Below are 22,455 nucleotides of genomic sequence, written 5' to 3'. Positions count from 1 at the left end.
GTTCCAGTCACGGTATTGTGCTTTTTTTTGTTATTCACAACTCTATTTCCAAACCAGTGCTTTCCTATATCCTTCCTGAATCTGAATTTTTCCAATTTAAAGCCAATGCTGCGAGTCCTGTCTGTGTTAGATATTTTTAACACGCTATTTACATCCCCTTTATTAAGGCGTTCATTGGTTAATTAAAGACTAACGGGGAGGCATTCACTTAGTTGTTACACATTAACTGGGAGACGCTCACCTGGTTGCTAAACATTAAATGGAAGGCTTTCACCTGTTTGTTACATATTAATGGGGAGACGTTTACCTGGTTACTAAAAACTTATGGGAGAGGCATTAAGGAAAATGCATCTACTTGGTTTTTACCCATAACTGAGGCATCGTTCATCTGGTTGTTTCACACAAATGCGGTGGCATTTCCTTTGTTGTTACTCACCGGCTAAAGCCTAATTTTGATTGAACTGAATGTGAAGAATCTATCCAGGGCTACTAATAAAAAAGAAAAGTCATATTTTCGATTATTGCCTATGTGAGTAGGCTTACATTGAATTGTTACCAATTTCTAGGTTATCTTAGGTGACAAGTAAGGGAGCCTATTCTTAAATTTTATTTCCTAGGTAAAGAATATGTGATAGTCGAGGCCTAACGAGAGTCGTTCTCAACAGAGTGGCTTGTCACTATTTTTGGGTCATCATAGAGTGTTATCTAATTAGGGTGGCCTATCTTTGATTTTTGCTCAAAGAGGAGGCCTATTTTTTCATGCTAATTAATAGGGGAAATCTATCTCATTGTGCTCCCTAGTGAGTGACTGAGGTTTTGTATTGATAATCAACCGATGGACAGTGGCAGTTGGGGGCATTTTTTATGTGACTGTTCACGGAGGAAACCTCACTAAGTTCTGTCCTCAAAGGAAACCTACTGTATTTTCCTCTCCATTGGGGAGGTTTACCTTGGAATAGTAACCACTTCGGAATTGCTTCTATTAAATAACTGGGTTTCTACCAACAGGTGAATTATTATTATTATTATAATCAAGGGGAAGCGCTAAACCCGGAAGATTATACAGCGCCTGGGGGGGGGATGTGGAAGGTATTCAGGCTTAATTTGGGGAACTGGAGCACAGATCCAATTCCCTAAATCAAGAGCCCCTCACCAACATCAAGGAACCTTCCTTGAGGGGACCAACAGGTGAAGCCTCTCAGGAATACGTTCCATTGGGAATTTCTGTTTTGGGTTATTATCCACTGAGGGAAGTCTGTCATATTATAAATCAACTAGGAAGGACTATCATTAGTTACTGCAGTAATGAAGGCATGTTTGGGGGTATATATCTACTCTAATACGTCTGTCAGGGGTGCCCACCCACTAGGAAAGGCCTATCATAAGTTACCATATAGTGGTTTAGATATTTAGGAAGCTACCCATTGGCGAGGCTATTCTTGGATTACCATCCACTTGGAAGGCCATTCATGAATTGCCACCCACTGGAAGGGTCCACACTTCGAGTACTATTTGCAGGATTCTTGGGTTGTTATTCGCTGGAGATGACCATTTCTGGATTAATACCAACTGGGAAAGATCTGTGACGGGATGATAACAACTCAGGAAAGCCTTTAATGGGTTGCTAACAAGTCAAGAAGACTTACGTAATGGGTTGCTACCTACTGGAGAATTTGCATCATAGGATGTTACCAAGTGAAAAAGGCCTATAATGAATTTTTACAATGTTAGGTAGATTCTGGAATGCTAATCTACCTCAACGGTTAATATTGGTTTGCTATTATCTTATGGACGTCTATTTATTAATGCTATCTTTAGTATGATACTATGAACAAAGGCGATCTTTATGATCTTTAAATTACCTATTTAAAGAAGGTGCCTACTGAAGGTGGGCTATCTTGATGGTAATCACCATATGAGGCCCTTGCTGTGGGTGTTACCTATTTGGTGCTGCACACCAAATGATGCTTTCGTTAGTATGCTACCTACCTACTGGATGAGTATTATCTTGGGTGTTACCTACCATGAGGGGGAGACAATGGATAGTCCCTAAGCTCTATGATAAACATACCAGTGGATGCTCCCCATAGAAAAGATATAGTAAGGCTGGTGGATAAGACACATAGGCAACATTTAGGCAACTTTATTCCGAAACGTTTCGCCTACACGTAGGCTTCTTCAGTCGAGTACAGAAAGTAGGCTGGAGCAGTAGAGACGTGAAGACGATGCAATCAGTCCATCACCCTTAAAGTCGTAGATTTGAGGTTATCAGTCCCTCAGCCTGGAGAAGTTCTGTTCCAAAGTCTGGAACTAACTGAAGATCAAGCGACAGTGTTGAGACTTAAATACTGTCGGAAGGAGAGGTGCAGAGTAGTAGTGGTGAGAATGTAGCCACTGAGAGGTCATGTCCCTCTCAGATCAAACAATTCTCACTTGAAAAAGTTGTCCAAGGTGTTTTCTCTTCTGTACCAAGATGCCATTGTGTTGCAGTGTCTGACAGAGTGATTATCGAATGGTATACAATACCGACAGGTTGGTGGAAAAGACACATAGGCAACATTTAGGCAACTTTATTCCGAAACGTTTCGCCTACACAGTAGGCTTCTTCAGTCGAGTACAGAAAGTAGGCAGGAGCAGTAGAGATGTGAAGACGATGCAATCAGTCCATCACTCCTGCCTACTTTCTGTACTCGACTGAAGAAGCCTACTGTGTAGGCGAAACGTTTCGGAATAAAGTTGCCTAAATGTTGCCTAAGTGTCTTATCCACCAACCTGTCGGTATTGTATTGAATGGAAAAAAAAACTATAATTTGTTACCACCGTTTGGCCAATTTTGGCAATTTACTCACTGGTGGAGGTTAATCTGGAAATACTGCTCTCAGAGGAATGACTCTCCTCCGCTCCTCACTTATAAGAGAGGCATGTTTTGGTATCTAATAAACAAAACATTTCTTTGGTTGCTACTCATTGAGGAGTGCCTATGATAAAGAGAAAAAAATTGTAGCTACATGGAACATTTATTGACTAAATTTCGCCTACACAATGGTCTTGATCAGTTCACAAACAGATCACCGTTTTGCAGCATGATAAAGCACATTGCCTGAGTGAAACGGCATCAATATAGATTCCATATAACCAAACTGTCTTTACCGTTGTGTCGGTATATCATACCATTACCTACGAGGTGCAACTGTCTTGATAACTACCCACTCAAGAAGGCCGACGTGAAGGTGCTTTCTACTCTAGGAGACTTATCTTTGGTCCATTTCCAAAATGGAATGTCTAGACTGCTATCAGTGGGAGGGCATATTTTATGGGATGTTGTTTATTGCGGAAAACTTGTTTAGGAACTCAGTTTACTGGTAAAACCAATCTTAAATTGTTTCATGTCAACTGATGCCTGATGTTGGTAGATTTCCACCAGGAAAAACCGCCCTATGTTACTGGCATCTCAAGGAGACCTATTTATGGTTAACTGCAATTGAGACATATATTAACATGCTCTCACTGTGAGTTGTCTGTATTTGACTATTGCATAATGACTATGATTAACTTGGAGTGATACACAAATAACCTGCACATAGGAGAGAGAAAGGCTTATGACAACGTTTCGGTTCGTCCTGGATCATTCACAAGTCACAGTGTGACTCGTGAATGTGCAGGTAATTTATGTATTGTTCCAGTCACGGTATTGTGCCTTTTTGCTCTTTAACTTGAAGTACTACCTACAAGAAAATGGCCAATCTTGGGAGCGTACTTTGGGAATCTTTGTACAGTGGAAAGTTTATCATGGTCTGCAACTCAGTGAGGGAGGACTAGTTTTGGAATCTATATACTGAGGAATGCGTATCATGGGTTGGTAGCAAGTGAATATGTGGTTTTGGTCGCTTCCCAGTGGGGAAGGCGTAGTATGAGTACGTACTCACTTGAGGAGGTTTTTCTCGGATGCTGTAAACTGGGGATTGTTATCTTGTTTTGCTGTTCAAGTGGTCAGACCTGCAGTGGACTAAATCCAAAGAAGGAGGCCTGTATTAGGTTGTTACCCAGGTGGGAAGGCCTATCATATATTGGTACCCACTGGCTGAGACATAACATCACATTTTGCTAACAGGGCTAGGCTTACCTTAGGCCTTTATCTTCTAGGTGAAGTCTGTCTCGTGTTATTACCCTAAAGGGCAAGTCTTTATTGAGTTACTTACCAAAAAAGGATAATATAATTATCTCAAGTAGTTACAAGTTGGTGGAAGTTTATCATGGGTTGTTTTCCATTATAGTGAAGCCATTGTCGGATTACTAGTGACAGGAGTAAACCTATTTATTGCTGGTCCTAATAAGGAAGGAATTTTCCAAGGTGCTACCTACAGGAAACATCGTACCGTTGTATAATTACCATAGAGGAAGGTTATCTGGGATTGGGACACCTGAAAGACCTTTTTCAATCAGTCTCAACTGCGGGTAGCCTACGCTCTGCTGATACTTACAAAAGGAGGCCAATCTTAGGCTGTTACCAAGCATAAACTATCGGCTTCTGTCCAGTGAGGAGGTAAACCTAGAATTGTTAACTTTAGTGTGGATTATTTTGTTTCTATTTCATGGCAGAGGCTAATTTTTTGGGGGGACTACATAATCAAAAGGAAGTTTATCCTGGGTGGCTACCCAGTAAGAGGGCCTATCATTGGTTGGTATTCAATAAGGTCAGGCTAGGTAACACTGATACCCAGTGGCAGGTCTATATTGAATTTTTACTCACTGTAGGAGCCCTAACTTTGGTTGCTACTTGCTGAAAGAGTCCTGTATTTGGTTGTCATTTTTTACTAGATGTTTTTATTAAAAGTTCTCTGTTTTGTTGCTATTAACTTGAGAAGATCTATATTAAGTTGATAAAGACGACCTACATTTCACTAGTACTTATTCGGAGACGAAATTTTAGAATGTTATCTTCAACGATAAATGAGAAGCTTGTTTATAGGAGATATCTCCAGGAGGACCTGTCTTGGAAAACAATACAATGAGTGTGTCTTATGCTGCGCTACTACCTGCTGAATGTTACCTAAATATAACGGCAGCCTACTTGGGTTGGTTTACCCTCAGTTCCTAACCTGGGTGGGAGATCACCCCAGTGTTTCCACCTATTGAGACAATCCTACTTTAAGTTGCTACCTGTTTCAGAAGGACATATTTGACATGTGTCTAACTAGCTGAGACCTGACAATTGTATGCTGGGGTAGGTCTTTCTTGTGTTACTTATCACTCTGAAAATCCTCCCCTGTGTTTCTTCCAAATGTGAGAAATTTACTGAAGGTGGCTATCGAAACCATCATTAGATTACTGAGGGAAGCCTGTCAAGATTTGATAAACAATGACAGAAATCCGATCTTGGATGCTGTCCATTAAATGTGGCCTGTCTAGAGATACTGTCATAGTGAGTTACCTGCTGGAAGGAGAGAACCACGGACGGGTACTGCCTGCTGGGTTATAGAGGCAATCAGACGGAGGATGACGGTCTCCTGCTGGCTGCGTGTGAAAGGCTGCAGCCGGGACACGAAGCGGATCAAGTACTCAAGCGTGTAGCGCACCTCCTGCGATGCAAGGAATCAAAACACCTTAATGCTTAACACCAGGAACCCATATAAACTGTAAGAGATGAAAGCAATTGACAAAAGTAATGTATATAGCTCAATGGAAGTCAGTTGACGTGCGTTAGGCTATAACTAACAGAAAAGAGTGAGGGAGCCAGTGTATATACATTGGCTCCCTCAATCTTTTCTGTTAGTGTGACGTTGTAAATAGTCCAATTCAGACCGAAACGTCGTCCTAAGCTTCTCTCCCCTATGTGTGGGTTATTTGTGTATTGTTCCATCACGGTATTGTGCCCTAGATGAAAGGCAGCTGGCATGAGTAAAGTTATATATAGATCATAAGCAGTTATTGTGATGGAGAGAAGTTAGCATAAGTAAAGTTATTACTAGATGGAAGGCAATTGACTTATATTATAATTACCTGTAGATGGGAGACATTTAACATGAGTAAAGTCATAATTTAATAGAATGCAGATAGGAGGAGTAATGTAACTAGATGAAAAGTAGTTAGCATGACTAAAGTTATAACTAGATGGAAGGTAGTTGGCATAAATAAAACAGTAACTAGATGGTAGCCAGACGACATAAGTTTAAGATATAACTTGATGAAAGTCAGCTAGCCAGAGCAAAGCTATAACAGGCAAGAAGGCAGCTGAAGTGAGGGAGATCATTCACAGAGGAATGCTCTAGAGAAAAGAGAACATAATATCTATTTCTTGAAGTTCATGCAATCTGCAGACACACAGAAGCCTTAATATCAGTTATTGTATTCCTATTGTAGCAGCCGAGATGTAGGGGTTATGTAGCACCATGGGAACCGGATGCAAAGACGTTTGATCCGAGTAACACGAGGGAAGCTTTGGTTCATTGGATTAACATCCAGTCGCCTTTGTCGGTGTGTCTTCCTAGAAGAACGGTATTTTCAGGCAAATTATTGTGCGAGAAGTTAGTATTGTCTAGTACTGAAAATGCATTTATGGTAACATGCTTCAGGAATCATTTGATAAAATCATACAGACTGCCGATACAGAGATGGAGGATAGCATGAGTTAACGGTATGAGTTTGAATTTGTGCAGGTGGAAGTGTAGAACTGGACGTGTGGAACTGGACGTGTGGAACTGGACGTGTGGAACTGGACGTGTGGAACTGGACGTGTGGAACTGGACGTGTGGAGGTGGACATGTTGAGGTGAACATGTTGTGGTGGACATATTAAGATGGACATGCGGATATACGACGTAATGACAGTAGTTTGTTGGACTACGTATTGGTAGATAAAAGACTGTTGGTAGAGTTCAGGATGTACGTGTTTATTGAGAGGCCACAGATATATCAGATCACTTTTTAGTTGTAGCTGCAAGTAAGAGAGAGGTGAAGGTTTATAAACTAAAGGAGGCAGTTAGGGTAAGAAATAAAAAACTATTGGAAAATAGATGGGCTAGTGAGACTATAGGCAATAGGGTTGAAAATGCATGGTGTAAGTTGAAGAATGTAATGCTAGTGTTCAGCAGAAGTTTGTGGTTACAGGAAAGTGGATGCGGGAGGGAAGAAGAGCGATTGGTGGAATGATGACGTAAAGAAAAGCTTAGAGGGAGGGGGTCAAGGAGGTTTTGTGTGCTAGGGGCCTGGACTTCCAGCAAGCGTGCGTGAACGTTTTAGATAGGAGCGAATGGAGACAAATGGTTTTTAGGACTTGACGTGCAGTTGGAGTGTAAGCAAGGTAACATTTATGAAGGGATTCAGGGAAACCGGCAGGCCGGACTTGAGTCCTAGAGATGGGAAGTACAGTGCGTGTACTCTAAAGGAGGGGTTATGCAGAGCATTTTTGGCAACTTGGAAGAGGATGCAGAGGGTGTGTTTTTCTGGGGCTGGGATGGAGGATACTGTTAGCCGTCTGGACAACATTATTAGAGCTAATGGGAACAATCCTATTATCTGTCTCAGTGCTGGAGGCAACGATGTTGGCAGACGTGGGAGTGAGGACCTGTAATAGTTGTAAAGATAGTGGAGTAGAAGGAAGGAGCGAAGAGGGAGAGGAGAAGAGAGAGTTTCTAAAAACACATTCTACAAATAGCTGTAGCACTAGAAACAAGATGGATGAGTTGAGATTAGTTGCAAGTGAGGGTAACATGTATTTGCCATAACTGATACATGGTTTAATACGGAAGATTGAGACACATCTGCTGAAAGTCACATTCAGGATTTTAAAATATTCCATGTTGATAGGAGTAACAGGAAGAGAGGTGGGGTGGCACTGTATGTTAGACAATACTTAAATTTCTGCATAAAAGCAGGTATTGAGACTAAAAGAACATACACAGAGTCTAGGAAGAATTTTCAGAAGGGGATGAAAAATTAATTTTAGGAGTGATTTATCGTCCCCCAAACTTGGATAGGGACCAAGGGAGACTACTTTGGGAAGAAATTGTTAAAGACACAAGACACGATAAGTAGTAATTCTAAGAGACTGTAACTTTAGTCACATTAATTGGAATTCAGTATCTGAGAATCTTGAGTCAAACGACTTCCTGGAAGTAGTTCAAGACTTTTTTTTTGTTTTGTTTTGTAGCAGTTTGTGACAGAACAAACGAGGGGAAATAGCCTTCTTGATTTGGTTCTGTCTAACAAGGACACCCTTGTTAATAATCTAGAGCGTACAGAGGAACTAGGTGAAAGCGACAACAAATCAATTACCTTTAGTGCAGATTGTAAATATGATAATAAGGATAATTCAGTAACAGTCCGAGATTTTCTCTTAGCAGACCACAATAGGTTTAGAGAATGCTTATCATCTATGGGCTGAGATATCGAAGAGAACAAAATATCAGTATGACAGATTTCTAAACACTATACACGCTGTACAAAGAACATTTATTCCATTCAGAGAAATGAGATCGAATAGAAATAGACGAAGTATACGAACAAAAGGCTCAAACATCTTGTAGGCGAGGGTCATCACTTGGATCAATATACACACATTAAGAGGGAGGTTAAGAAAGGGATAAGAAATGCTAAACGGGACTACGAAATTAAATAGGCAAATGATTCGAAAACTAACCCAAAAGGCTTTTTCCAGGAATACAGAACGAAGGTTAGAGAAAGTTAGGTCCTCTTAAAACTAATTCAGGACAGCTTACTGATAAAAAGAATGAAATGTGCTCTATTTTTAATAATTATTCCCTTTCGGATTTCACACAACGATATTCCAACAGTAAATTTTTGTAGTGGGCCCGAAGAAAATAAATTATGTAATACCACAGTCACTTTGGATATGGTAATCAAACAGCTAGACCGATTAAAGCAAAATAGAACTTTGTTAACCATAACTAACATTTTTAATATATCTCTACAAGCAAGTATAGTGTCGGATTAATGGAAGATGGCTAATGTTATTCCATTTTTTAAAGTAAGGGATAAGTCATTATCATCAAATTACCGCCCAATAAGCCTGATCTCAATTGTAGGCAAATTACTAGAGTCAGTTATAGCCGATATTATAAGAGGTCATCTTGATAAGCATAACTTGATCTATGATACTCAGCATGGATCCACGAGGGGCCGTTCCTACATAACCAATTTACTAACTTTCTTTGATTTTAGTAAAACATTTGAGAGAGTACCACACAAAAGACTGTTAAACAAAGTGACAGCAAGGTCCTGTCATGGATCGAGCCATAGCTCACCAACAGGAAGCGGAGAGTGTGTAAAAATGGGGTAAAATCTGAGTGGGGATCTGTAACAAGTGGTGTTTCACAGGGTTCAGTTTTAAGCCCATTGCTTTTCATAATACACATTAATGAACTTGAGGGAATAACTAGCGATAATGAGCAAATTCACTGATGACACAAAAATAGACAGGATAGTTGATTCAGAGGAAGATGTCACTGAACTTCAGGAGGATTTAGACAAACTCATATCGTGGTCAGAAAAGCTGCAGATGCAGTTCAGTGTAGATATATGCAAAGTCCTGAAGCTCGGGAATGTACATAATCCCACTACTTACCAACTAAATAATGCTGAACTTGACAATACAGAATGTGAAAAGAACTTGGGAGTTATGGAAGGCAGCAACCTGAAGCCAAGACAGCAATATCTATCATACGTAATACGCCAAGAGTGATGGACTGATTACATCGTCTTCACATCTCTACTGCTCCTGCCAACTGTCTTTCTACTGAAGAAGCCTACTGTGTAGGCGAAACGTTTCGGAATAGAGATGCCTAACTGTTCCTTATGTGTTTTATTTACCATCCTGTCGGTATTGTATAATCATTCTGATATTCATTGAGATTACTGGGATTTATATCAAGAATTATAAGCAACAGGAGTCCAGAGGTCATATTACACATCTACACGTCATTATTAAGGCTTCACTTAGATCATGCAGCTCAGTTCTGAGCTCCGTATTACAGAATGGCTATAAATTCGTTAGAAAACATTTAGCGAAGAATGAAAAAAAATAATCCATCACATAAGGAATCTTCCTTACAAAGAAAGACTGAAATCCCTTAAATTACATTCTCGTGTAATATGAATAATGAGGGGAGACATGATTGAAGTCTATGAATGGAAGATGGGCATTAACAAAAGGGATATAAATAGGACCCTGAGAATATCCATCCAAGAAGGAACCCGAAATAATGGATTGAAATTGGATAAGTTTAGATTCAGAAAGAATATAGGAAAGTATTGATTTGGAAATAGAATAGTCGATGAGTGGAACAGTTTACCTATTTGGGTAGCTTCAAATTTAGGTAAGTTAGATAAATACAATGAGTGAGAGGGGTTTGATTTAAGTGCGACTTGCACATGAATTAATACGGTTATTAAAGCTCTGGTGGCCTGGTGGCTAAAGCTCTCGCTTCACACGGCGAGTGTCTGGGTTCGATTCCCAGCCAGGGTAGAAACATTGGGTGCGTTTCTTTACACCTATTCTCTCTCTTCACCCATCAGTAAAATGGGTACCTGGGTGTTAGTCGACTGGTGTGAGTCGTATCCTGGGACAAAATTACCTAATTTGCCCGAAATGATCAGCGTAACAAGCGGCTTTCTATATAGTAGTATTTCATTGTTGTCAGCGAGGCTTATATACCTTGTACATGTACTTGTAGTAAATAAAGATATTATTATATTATGTTAATATTATTTATTCCTTGGTAGCATTGACAATTGGTCGGGCAACCATTTTTCTTAATGGGTGTAGGTTTAAGGAGGAGGAACTGCCAGTAGGCCTGCTGCCGTGTTCCTTCCTTCTTATGTTTTTTTTTCTAAGACGGATGAAGATGGATTGGTGGAAATGGTCTGGTGGAGGCAGAAGGATGGAGTTGAAAGGAAGTAAGTGCACAGATGGAGGTGAATGGGTAGAGGTGCACAAGCTGTGGTTAATGGTTGGAGGTGGATGGTCGGAGGTGGAGAGATGGAGGTAAATGGGTGGTGGTGATGTATGTAGACGGCGGTGTGTAAATTTCCTGAGACCAAAAAGTTCCACCGTTGGGATTCATTTGTAGACAAGTTGATGCGGCAGTCCCCTGAACCCTTAACATCCACCCAGACAACCCATATTAGCTTGAAGATCGAAAGATAAATAGATAGATTTACGTCTTAAGAATTAATTAGTTAGGGTTAAGTGGTTAGTAACTAATATCAGAATTGTTAACGTAGCCTTGGACCGTAATAGTAGGTTATATTAAGTAATGAGACTAGGAAAATTGTGGTAGACAGCATCTCGTACAAGCAAAGTTATTTCGGAGCTTGCTGGACGCTAGCCCATTCTTCTGACACGAATACCGGTGGCGACCAGTGTTTCACGCGGCTTACAAAATACTGTCTGGCAGTAAACAATGTTAATTTTAGATTTCACGTACACAAGACCCGTTTGTGACGCTGATTCCCATATTTTATCCATTGTTAGGTGGCCATTCAATACTGGTTAAAACACGATAATAGTTAACTTGCGGATAGGGGCGGGCACAGGCCCATCACATTGTGAGTTGGAGTTCTGAGTAACTGCCCCCTAAGTCTTAGACCAGAAGCTGGTATCCCCCTGTGTACATAAATATTGGTTAGGGAATACCCATTGAATTCAAGGACCCCTCAAGGTGTAGACCAGGGATACTGACACCATTTAAATATTTGCAGGAATCAGTCCTGTGCACGTGGCGTCTTGAAGTGAGCGAGAGGCCATAGAAATCTAGATTGCTTGGGTAAAATTAGGAAAGTTCTAGTTAACATAGTCTCCACAGCTAAGTCTCTTCTGGTTTGTGCATACAGATAGAAATTTCCTGGAAGTTAGATTAATTCTCATAAGGAAGTGTTCTTTAAGGGTCATTGTGAGAACGGGACTCAAGGAGTCTTGTAATGATCGTGTCAACAGCTATTGCCAGTGTGGGCATCTCACAACTTCTCACAGGTGGTGAACGGGTGAAAATGAATGGGTGTAGATGTATGGAGGTGGATAAGTGGAGATGGATACATGAAGGTGGACAGGTGGAAGGGGACGAATGGAAATGGATTGGTGGAGGTGGACGCTACTATGACGGCTACCAACCAGTTACAAGACACCTTGATGCATTAATTTCGTACTACGTATATTTTATTATTATCGAGTTTCCAAAGAAAATTAACAAATAACAACAGTGACTGTAAACTGTAGTAAAATAATAAAATATTGGTTAGTTATCATACACTCCGCTTCGTAAAGAAAATACATTAGTTTACCCCTGAGCGATACTATTACAGAGAACGAATATTATTATATGAGGAATAACTATTCTCTTTTTTGTTGTTGTTATCAAGTAAGCAGTTTTTCTAAGGTGTAAGTTTATATAAGTACAGGTACACATAAATACAATTACACAAATTAAGATGTGTAAATTACCTAGGATAACCCATAAGAACCATATAAAGGTGTTATGACACTTGTTAAGGGTTTTTGTTCCAAAGAACTGGAGCTATCCAATCTTTCTATGGATTGAGTCATTGCCTCCGTCTCTCCAAAGCCACTTTGTAACCCCCTACTGTTTTGGCTTCCCCTCCCTCCATTCTAAAATAAAAGAAAAAGGTAAATATTGGAGAGTGGTGATTAAATTGCAATGCAGAAAAAAAACTATGTACAGGTGTGTACTCACATATTTGTGGTTGCAGGGGTCGACACATAGCTCCTGGCCCCGCCTCTTCACTGATCACTACTAGGTCCTATCTCTTTCTATTATGTGAGCTTTATCATACCTTTATCATACATTGAAGTCACCCACAATTAGTAGATTTGCTCTGCCCGCTTGGGCTCGTCTGGCCACCTCAGCCAGTGTGTTAAACATTGCTCTGTTGCTCTCATCATATTCTTGTCTTGGCTTCCTTCTATTATGTGTGGGGTTATACATCACTGTAATCATAAACTCTTCACATCTGCCGCCTTCTTGGAGCTACGTGGATTTCTAAAGAATCTGTCGATCGAACCTCCTGTTGGTGACGCGTTCACGTTCGTTGGAGCTCTCATGGGATGAAACATGTCACTTAAAATCCAGTTTTTGGATTTTAAGTGACATGTTACATCCATTACATACATTCGTCACTAACTGCCCCACAGCGAACTGTGGGGCAGTTAGTGACGAGTATGGTGAAAGGTTTCACCAAGATATTTCAAAGATGGAAACATGGTACTAGGGCAAGAATGCTTGCAGACAATTGCTGCACACTGGCAAGAGATAATTCTTCAGCCCACTATAAGCGTCAACCAGAAAGGCAGAGAGTAGGTACGGATTAGAGTTTAAAACATACTGACACATATTGTACGTTATAATAAAGTAATCAGATATTACATGTCTCGTATCTTTAAACCTTTAACCAATAAGCATTTTTCAAGGTGATATTTGGATTCAGGATATGACCAGTGTAATCAAGGTCAGTAACTGTAGACAGTCACAAGTGTGCAGAACAGAGCTCTATATAAAATAGGACTCTGCGTGTTTTCAGCTTTACAAACAGTGTATACTTTGTATACACAGAGCGGTCGTCAGTTTACAGTCTCTACAAGTGTGCAAAGAACTGTAAGAGGTATCACGTTCATGCAGCCTTTTTTTACTGGAGGTGTTTTGCGAGCTCCATCATGGGAACAAATGTGAGTAGGTGAATGTTGAACATTCTTCTGGCACTTCTGACTGCAGCCGCTTCATTCGTGAATACTGAAGAATCACTTGGCTTCCGAATCCTAGCAGTAGCGAGAGTCCTGAGGTATCGGCCACGGAATACCTCTTTAAGTAGTACGAGGTCAGAAGCTCTTGTCCTGGGAAACTTCTGGCGACAAGCATCTTACTAACGCCGCTTCTCATTTGACCACGAGGCGAGAACAAGTGCACTTAAGTTATAACTTCGCACCCGTATTCAAAAATAACAGCAACGCAAATCTGAAGACTTTCCATTAAAATCAAATTTGAAGACCATTGGAAAAGCTCTAAGTTTAGTAGACTGGAAAAGACTGTCTGCCTTAGAGCTCCTCGTTTAACTGGATAAGCACCACTATTAAGGCCGCAACCAGCCACACCGCAGGAAAGGATAACAGAATGAAATGTGCCCATAATGTCTATAATAAGTATAATAAACAATGATATGTGAATACAAATTTTCTTAAATCCTCCAATAAATTCGTTAATTTCTATACTAAAGCTTCCGCTTCACACACGGAGGGCCCGGGTTCGATTCCCGGCGGGTGGAAACATTTCGACACGTTTCCTTACACCTGTTGTCCTGTTCACCTAGCAGCAAATAGGTACCTGGGTGTTAGTCGACTGGTGTGGGTCGCATCCTGGGGGACAAGATTAAGGACCCCAATGGAAATAAGTTAGACAGTCCTCGATGACGCACTGACTTTCTTGGGTTATCCTGGGTGGCTAACCCTCCGGGGTTAAAAATCCGAACGAAATCTTATCTTATCTTACTGTAGCGGCAGGTTTCAACATACGCCTTCAATTCTAACACCAGCTGAATTTGCTCCTAATGGTTTCTGGAGGTTTCTAGCGTTAAAATTGCTCACCATTTACTGCTCTCCATACTACATAATTCATGGTACAGAGCCCATCCATACTCAAGACGCAAGTGCGACTCGAGTATCTTTTTTCTCGAACTCTGACTCTGATGTCAGGTTTTTCAGATAAAAAATAATTATACTTAAGTCGAGTTTATATTAACAACGAAGAAGCAAACCAAAGAAAATGTGGAAGTATGTTGTTAAGAAAAGGTTCAAGCACAAGGCAATACAAGGAACACATACTACCTTGTCCATCTTCCTAAGGCAGACTTCAGGCTTGCTGGAGGCCAGAACGATGTAGGAGAGAGCGTCTACATCCAGGATAGGCGACCGCAGGTGCTCCAGCCATGTAAACAGCAAAGCTGAAACACACACATACTCAACATGCGTTCAACAGTCAGTAAATATCTAATGAATACATGAACATGAAGGGAGATTCGAAAAGCTATGAAATTTAGGATTTTTTCCTCTACTCAGTAATTTACATACATACAAACACACATAAACATATATACATACATAAATCATGTCTACAAATATATATACATACGCATATACATATCCTTCCTGACTGTCAAGATTATTGTACTGATTAAACTATTCATAGTCTGTTGCAGATTTAAGTTTGAAATATGGCCTGGCATTGGAAAACACTGTCAGTCCAATTTTGAGAAGCCTCTATATCGAAATTTTTGAAATAAAATTGCTTAAGGACATTTTACCCAGCATAACGAAATAATATGAGTATGCTGATGATGTACTTTGTCCGTGGTTAGTAAATCATAATCTAGATTAATTTTTAATTAGCTTAACTGGCATCATTCATAAACATGAATTATTAATGGTTACACCACCGAGTAAGACACTGGACACACTAGGGAACTTAGTCACGAAAAGTTTGCCTATAGCAAGCACTGAAGGCTTTACCAAATGAACAGAGGGATGAATTATAATCCTGGAGGAGGTATACAAAGTGGAGAGATAGTCTGTGGTAATCAGCCCCTCAAGTTGATGGCTGAAATCCAGGAGAGGAAGGAAAACTGCCTTTCTTAGATGCTTTGAGTCTTAGACTCGACATGGAAGGCTATCAACTTGTGGTCATATATTCACTGCTATTCCAAGCATGAACAGAAAGATAATAAAAAGACCGTGTTTTTGATCATGTCAAAGAGAGTTCTGAGAATATGTAGCCTTGACTATGAAATTAGTAAAATCTTTTATATTGCACTAAAATGAAGATACCTTTAAGATTTTGCTGAAAGAAACTTAATTTCAGACAAATATACATTTTATAAAACAGCACTTTAAAAAATTATGATGGCTTCACAATTATATAAAAATCTCTTAGTAACTTACGGCTTTTAGATGCTTATATATAAACGATATTGTGTGAATGTTTAACATTCAAACAATTCTTCCTTTCAATTAATGAGTTTTGTAAACAGAGAAAAACGCTACGATGTACTACTCGCTTCGTACTTCTCAAGAATAAAACGCCATTTTCAAAAATTTTAACTTGTATAGACAGTAGATGCACAATGGATGGGAGGAACGTCTCATTAATATTACATGCGATTCAGCCTGCCTGACAACTTACGTTTGAATGTAATATTCTCGTCCAAGTTCAAACAATCCGAATGTATTGGAGCAGACATTTTCATAACATGCGTTTACCTAATGCCTTGGTTTGTATATTTATATTTCTGAATAATAGTTATTATTTCTTCCAAGCATTCAGTTCCTGAGAAAGCCAAAGTTGCCGATGGTACTGGAGCTGTCTTTATATATATATATATATATATATATATATATATATATATATATATATATATATATATATATATATATATATATATATATATATTCAAGCAGGAGGTTTACATCTTTTCATCTCATCCCCTGCATGCATCAGCCTACTAGAGAATTTTACAATGCTAGTAATTCGCAAGAACAGGCGAAATATTCACAAACACTGATCACTGACTGAAGGAGACCCCTTCAGCCGTATATCTTACCTACCTCTACGCAACTCGTCTAGTCACTAGATCAGCCCTAAAGAGAGTTAAAATATAAATGGCAACGCTCTTCTTGTCAAATAAGGCAAGCGAAAATTTGTGTATGCAATGATTTCGCCAAAACCATTTTGAACCTAACGAAAAAAAAATATTTCTTTGTATTTCTTTATTAGTAAATTATTGTAAACTTATCTAAAATATATTTAGGTGGAGTAGGCTAAATTAAATTGCGCTTGTTAATATAAGGTTAGGTAAATCTTCTAAGGTTCTTTTGGTACAAAATTATTAATTTTCGCATTAACATAGATGAAAAAATATATCTTTAAAAGTATAAGAGAAAATTTTAGAAAGTACTTAATTTTAAATCCGTTCTTGCTAATTGACTAATTTTATCTATACCGCACGATACACACACACACACACACACACACACACACACACACACACACACACACACACACACACACACACACACACACACACACACACACACATATATATATATATATATATATATATATATATATATATATATATATATATATATATATATATATATATATATATATATATATATATAATTTGTAGGATCGGCAGCTGAGTGGATAAGGTGACATGTACATTGTGTGGTCTCTTGAGGCGGGACAGTGTGTTGTGGGATCGACTCCTGGCCTGCCGCAGTTTGGTAAATGATTCAAAACCAATTATTTCGTGGGTTTATTGCTTTATTGCTTGTGGAGACGGGTATTCAAACAGGAGGATGAAATTAATCCTTCAGCATACCACTGCCACGAGTGTCCTCGAAATATGAAACAACCTTGTTCGTTAGGCTCATGTTGTTTGCATGATCGATATATATATTACAGTGAACTATATTTCATTTCTCGTTTCATGCTCAATTCAACATTGAGAATTTTCTTGTGAATTTTCACCTTGTGACACTCTTTAATCCCAGTCATGATGAAATTTTAATTGAACAATGCTTGAACGTAAAATCTCATGACTCACCTGTTAGCATAAAGAGGTTTGTCTCGGTCTTGAGTCGCTCCCAGGCTGACTGCTTCACGTTGAGATCGATGCGGTAGCTCTTCAGCTGCTTTTTGAACTCCACGTTGAGTAGCGAGTGATCAACTAGCAGCGCCTCGTACACCTCCTTCGGCATCATTACCTGCGGCCCCACGCACCTGTTATTGCTCACACCAGTGCTTATTGTATCACTACACACCTGAAGATGCTCGCTTATTGTCCAGCTACATTTCACAGTACTAAGTCGTGTGTTGAGTTAAATGCTAACACTTCTCTGGTATATATCGTCCCTTAGAAATAAACAAATCTAAACCTTCCAGGCTAGACTAGTCCCCTGAGCTACACCCTAATCTGCATGAGCCCTAGGGCTAATTCATACAAATCAACGATCATTTTGGGCAGTCACTGAGTACCTGAAGGGCCTCCTGGTCTGCCTGGCGTCGGAGATCGGATTGGGAGGCCAACTCCTGGTAGCATGAATTTTCCGTTATTGGTTGGTCGCGGATTCCATCATTCAACAGCGAGTCAATATTTCGCTCTGGCAGATCTGTAAGACATTAGGCACAAGTTATACACGAGGGCGCATCAGGAATACGGTATTCACGCATAAAACACGAAGAACATGCTCTCTCAAGGGCATGCAACACACCTAGATACCACCCCTACATTCCTCGGAGAAACTGACACTAGTGCTTCTCACTCTCTGAAATGCCGCATTAATGTATTTACGTCAGCCATACCGCTACAAAATGAATCCAGATATATAGATAAAAACAGGAGTTTGCATTTCCGTTCATGAGTTAATATCATGCCAAGCTTTGTGTCAAGGTATGGTGAAGACGACACACCCAACACTGTTTCAAACTGTGCTGAGTGTGACACCCAGCACTCTGTCAAGGTCACTACGCGACACACTTAGCAAGTGACACAAGAAACTCAACATGTACTGTGTCAGTGTGTTCGGAGCGGGTGACACATCTAAACACGACAAACTCAGCAGGTACTATATCAGTGTGTGCTGAGTACAACACAAGCATAGGTACAGCTAAGTACGACTCGAGCATCAATACTGTGCAGGCTACGATCACCAACTAAGCGAAGGGAACTACAGTGCTCAATTAAACTAGCAATCTCCGCTCAAAACTGAGCACGTAACGATGGGCCAAGTAGCGTCTGAAATATACAGATTAACGATGAAATTTCACATAAAATACAGAAAAAAGAGTTTGAATAAACTGTTCTACAGTAACTAGGGAAAAGCTGTATTCTACAAGTGCCGTGTATCTATGCATCTACTTGTGTCTTTGGAATAAACTGATTGAATCTAGATTTTTTTTTGTAATTTTGCTCGACTGACCGGAGAGGCAGGAGGGAACATCTGGGGTGGAAGAGTCCTCTTGGGCACGCTTCTTGGGGTACTGAGCGGAGGTGGGCACCGATACCTCCCCCATGGAGAACTCCTCCCCACCTGGGTACCCGGAATCGTCCTCAGATGGTATCCGCAACCCACCTGCGGGTGCACATCTGGTTAGTGCAGTGGTGTACAGGGGAAATCACTCGCATCCAACTGTGTGTGTGTGTGTGTGTGTGTGTGTGTGTGTGTGTGTGTGTGTGTGTGTGTGTGTGTGTTTGTGTGTGTTGCAGCCTCCAGTGGTCCAGCACATACTGCTCCTGATGTATCCCGCTCCAGTACTGCACCACGCTGTGTGTTACAGTGCTGGGAAGACATATATTGCCTTCTTCCCATATTCTTTTTTTTAGTTATTAGGTAGATAAGGCCTTAAGTTGTCCTTTTAATGATAAAAATAAGAATTCGCAATCAATATTTAAGCCTTTCGTAATTTTAAGTGTGTCTATAATGTATCTTATTTTTCTATCCCAGCCTTTGTATATGTCATCGCTGTCAGTTTTTGTAAGTCATATATATATATATATATATATATATATATATATATATATATATATATATATATATATATATATATATATATATATATATATAAGCCACTTATCTATTTCACCTACATTAACATTCAGGTGACGCTACAATCTCGACACGTTCCAATTGTCTTTCACTATTCATACAGGTTTTTAGCATTTCTTAATATATAAATCTAAACTCCTTATTTACGTTTTACAGTATACGAGTATCATGGTATTTACGTCATCTTCCGGTGAAAACCTGTTTTCAATAATTACTCCCAGATTTCTTATTCTGCTTCAAGTTTTCAATGTCTTTCCGTCTAAATTCTTGGTGTGGTCTTTTCGCTTTCTCCCATTTTTATTATGTGACACTTACCTGCCTCAACTTTCATCAGTTATGTATTACTCTGTGCGCTCAGTTTAACTAGAATATTTTCTTGAGTTTGACAGTAAATTTGATTTTCCTTCTTGAACAAGAATTTTGCGTAATTTACGCAATTTTTCATATTGTTATTCATATCCTTTTGATAAATCATTTGCGTAATTAAAACAGATTTCACTGGTGACATTTCCCCAAGAGGAGACTTTTTTTTTTTTCTTAAAACTGTTTGCATCTTTTTCTGACAAGTCTCTTCTGCATTCCATCATCTTAATTGATAGTCTATCTATATTTTATCGCTTCCAAATTAGTCTTTCATGAGAAATTCTGAAAATATTTCTTGTTGAAGAATATGCAGTTTTCTTATCTGCTTCATTCTTGCTTAAGTTTACATAATTTCTGTGACTTTGAAGCTTCTTAAGAGATTCAGTACAGAGGATTTTGTTACTCAAAAGTCAAACGCTTTTGTATTTTTTTTTTTTTGTTTCACATGATTTACTGATTATAAATTTTTTTTTATTTTTCCACCAATATTTATCAGATAGATCTACTGATTTCAGGAGCTTAAAATTAATTTTCTAATAATGAGCACAATGTTTGTCACTATAAAATCTATCAACTAATTTACCATCCAGTAATTTAAAAAGATGCTTAATTGCGAAATATAATAATAATAATAATAATAATAATAATAATAATAATAATAATAATAATAATAATAATAATAATAATAATAATAATAATTAATAATAATAATAATAATATCTTCATTTCTACAAGGTATACAGGCCTAGCTGACATCAGTGACATACCGCTTGTTTTGCAGAGCATTTCATGCAAATTACGTCAATTTTGTCCAAGGCTGCGACCCACACCAGTCAACTAACACACTGGTATGTATTTTATACTGATGGGTGAACATGGACAGCAGGTGTCTTATGTGGTGGTGGTGGTGATGGTGGTGGTGGTGGTGGTGGTGGTGGTGGTGGTGGTGGTGGTGGTGGTGGTGGTGGTGGTGGTGGTGGTGGTGGTGGTGGTGGTGGTGGTGGTGGTGGTGGTGGTGGTGGTGGTGGTGGTGGTGGTGGTGGTGGTGGTGGTGGTGGTGGTGGTGGTGGTGGTGGTGGTGGTGGTGGTGGTGGTGGTGGTGGTGGTGGTGGTGGTGGTGGTGGTGGTGGTGGTGGTGGTGGTGGTGGTGGTGGTGGTGGTGGTGGTGGTGGTGGTGGTGGTGGTGGTGGTGGTGGTGGTGGTGGTGGTGGTGGTGGTGGTGGTGGTGGTGGTGGTGGTGGTGGTGGTGGTGGTGGTGGTGGTGGTGGTGGTGGTGGTGGTGGTGGTGGTGGTGGTGGTGGTGGTGGTGGTGGTGGTGGTGGTGGTGGTGGTGGTGGTGGTGGTGGTGGTGGTGGTGGTGGTGGTGGTGGTGGTGGTGGTGGTGGTGGTGGTGGTGGTGGTGGTGGTGGTGGTGGTGGTGGTGGTGGTGGTGGTGGTGGTGGTGGTGGTGGTGGTGGTGGTGGTGGTGGTGGTGGTGGTGGTGGTGGTGGTGGTGGTGGTGGTGGTGGTGGTGGTGGTGGTGGTGGTGGTGGTGATGGTGGTGGTGGTGGTGGTGGTGGTGGTGGTGGTGGTGGTGGTGGTGGTGGTGGTGGTGGTGGTGGTGGTGGTGGTGGTGGTGGTGGTGGTGGTGGTGGTGGTGGTGGTGGTGGTGGTGGTGGTGGTGGTGGTGGTGGTGGTGGTGGTGGTGGTGGTGGTGGTGGTGGTGGTGGTGGTGGTGGTGGTGGTGGTGGTGGTGGTGGTGGTGGTGGTGGTGGTGGTGGTGGTGGTGGTGGTGGTGGTGGTGGTGGTGGTGGTGGTGGTGGTGGTGGTGGTGGTGGTGGTGGTGGTGGTGGTGGTGGTGGTGGTGGTGGTGGTGGTGGTGGTGGTGGTGGTGGTGGTGGTGGTGGTGGTGGTGGTGGTGGTGGTGGTGGTGGTGGTGGTGGTGGTGGTGGTGGTGGTGGTGGTGGTGGTGGTGGTGGTGGTGGTGGTGGTGGTGGTGGTGGTGGTGGTGGTGGTGGTGGTGGTGGTGGTGGTGGTGGTGGTGGTGGTGGTGGTGGTGGTGGTGGTGGTGGTGGTGGTGGTGGTGGTGGTGGTGGTGGTGGTGGTGGTGGTGGTGGTGGTGGTGGTGGTGGTGGTGGTGGTGGTGGTGGTGGTGGTGGTGGTGGTGGTGGTGGTGGTGGTGGTGGTGGTGGTGGTGGTGGTGGTGGTGGTGGTGGTGGTGGTGGTGGTGGTGGTGGTGGTGGTGGTGGTGGTGGTGGTGGTGGTGGTGGTGGTGGTGGTGGTGGTGGTGGTGGTGGTGGTGGTGGTGGTGGTGGTGGTGGTGGTGGTGGTGGTGGTGGTGGTGGTGGTGGTGGTGGTGGTGGTGGTGGTGGTGGTGGTGGTGGTGGTGGTGGTGGTGGTGGTGGTGGTGGTGGTGGTGGTGGTGGTGGTGGTGGTGGTGGTGGTGGTGGTGGTGGTGGTGGTGGTGGTGGTGGTGGTGGTGGTGGT

General features: G+C 41.1%; 1 protein-coding gene across 1 annotated transcript in view; it reads right to left on the bottom strand.

Annotated features, from left to right (window-relative positions):
- Window positions 1-22,455, bottom strand: part of LOC128686290 (protein tyrosine phosphatase domain-containing protein 1-like) — a 494,075-nt gene that overhangs the window by 50,138 nt on the left and 421,482 nt on the right. Inside the window, exons 10-14 of the mRNA XM_070085962.1 lie at window positions 19,000-19,152; window positions 18,056-18,189; window positions 17,625-17,784; window positions 14,848-14,963; window positions 5,432-5,579 (exon numbers count right to left, since the gene is read on the bottom strand). Coding sequence (XP_069942063.1) covers window positions 5,432-5,579; window positions 14,848-14,963; window positions 17,625-17,784; window positions 18,056-18,189; window positions 19,000-19,152 — 711 coding nt within the window. The remainder of the gene's footprint in view (window positions 1-5,431; window positions 5,580-14,847; window positions 14,964-17,624; window positions 17,785-18,055; window positions 18,190-18,999; window positions 19,153-22,455) is intronic.

This window comes from Cherax quadricarinatus, chromosome 17, assembly GCF_038502225.1.
Source record: "Cherax quadricarinatus isolate ZL_2023a chromosome 17, ASM3850222v1, whole genome shotgun sequence".
NCBI classification, from domain to species: domain Eukaryota; kingdom Metazoa; phylum Arthropoda; class Malacostraca; order Decapoda; family Parastacidae; genus Cherax; species Cherax quadricarinatus.
This window is presented reverse-complemented; position numbering and strand designations above follow the sequence as displayed.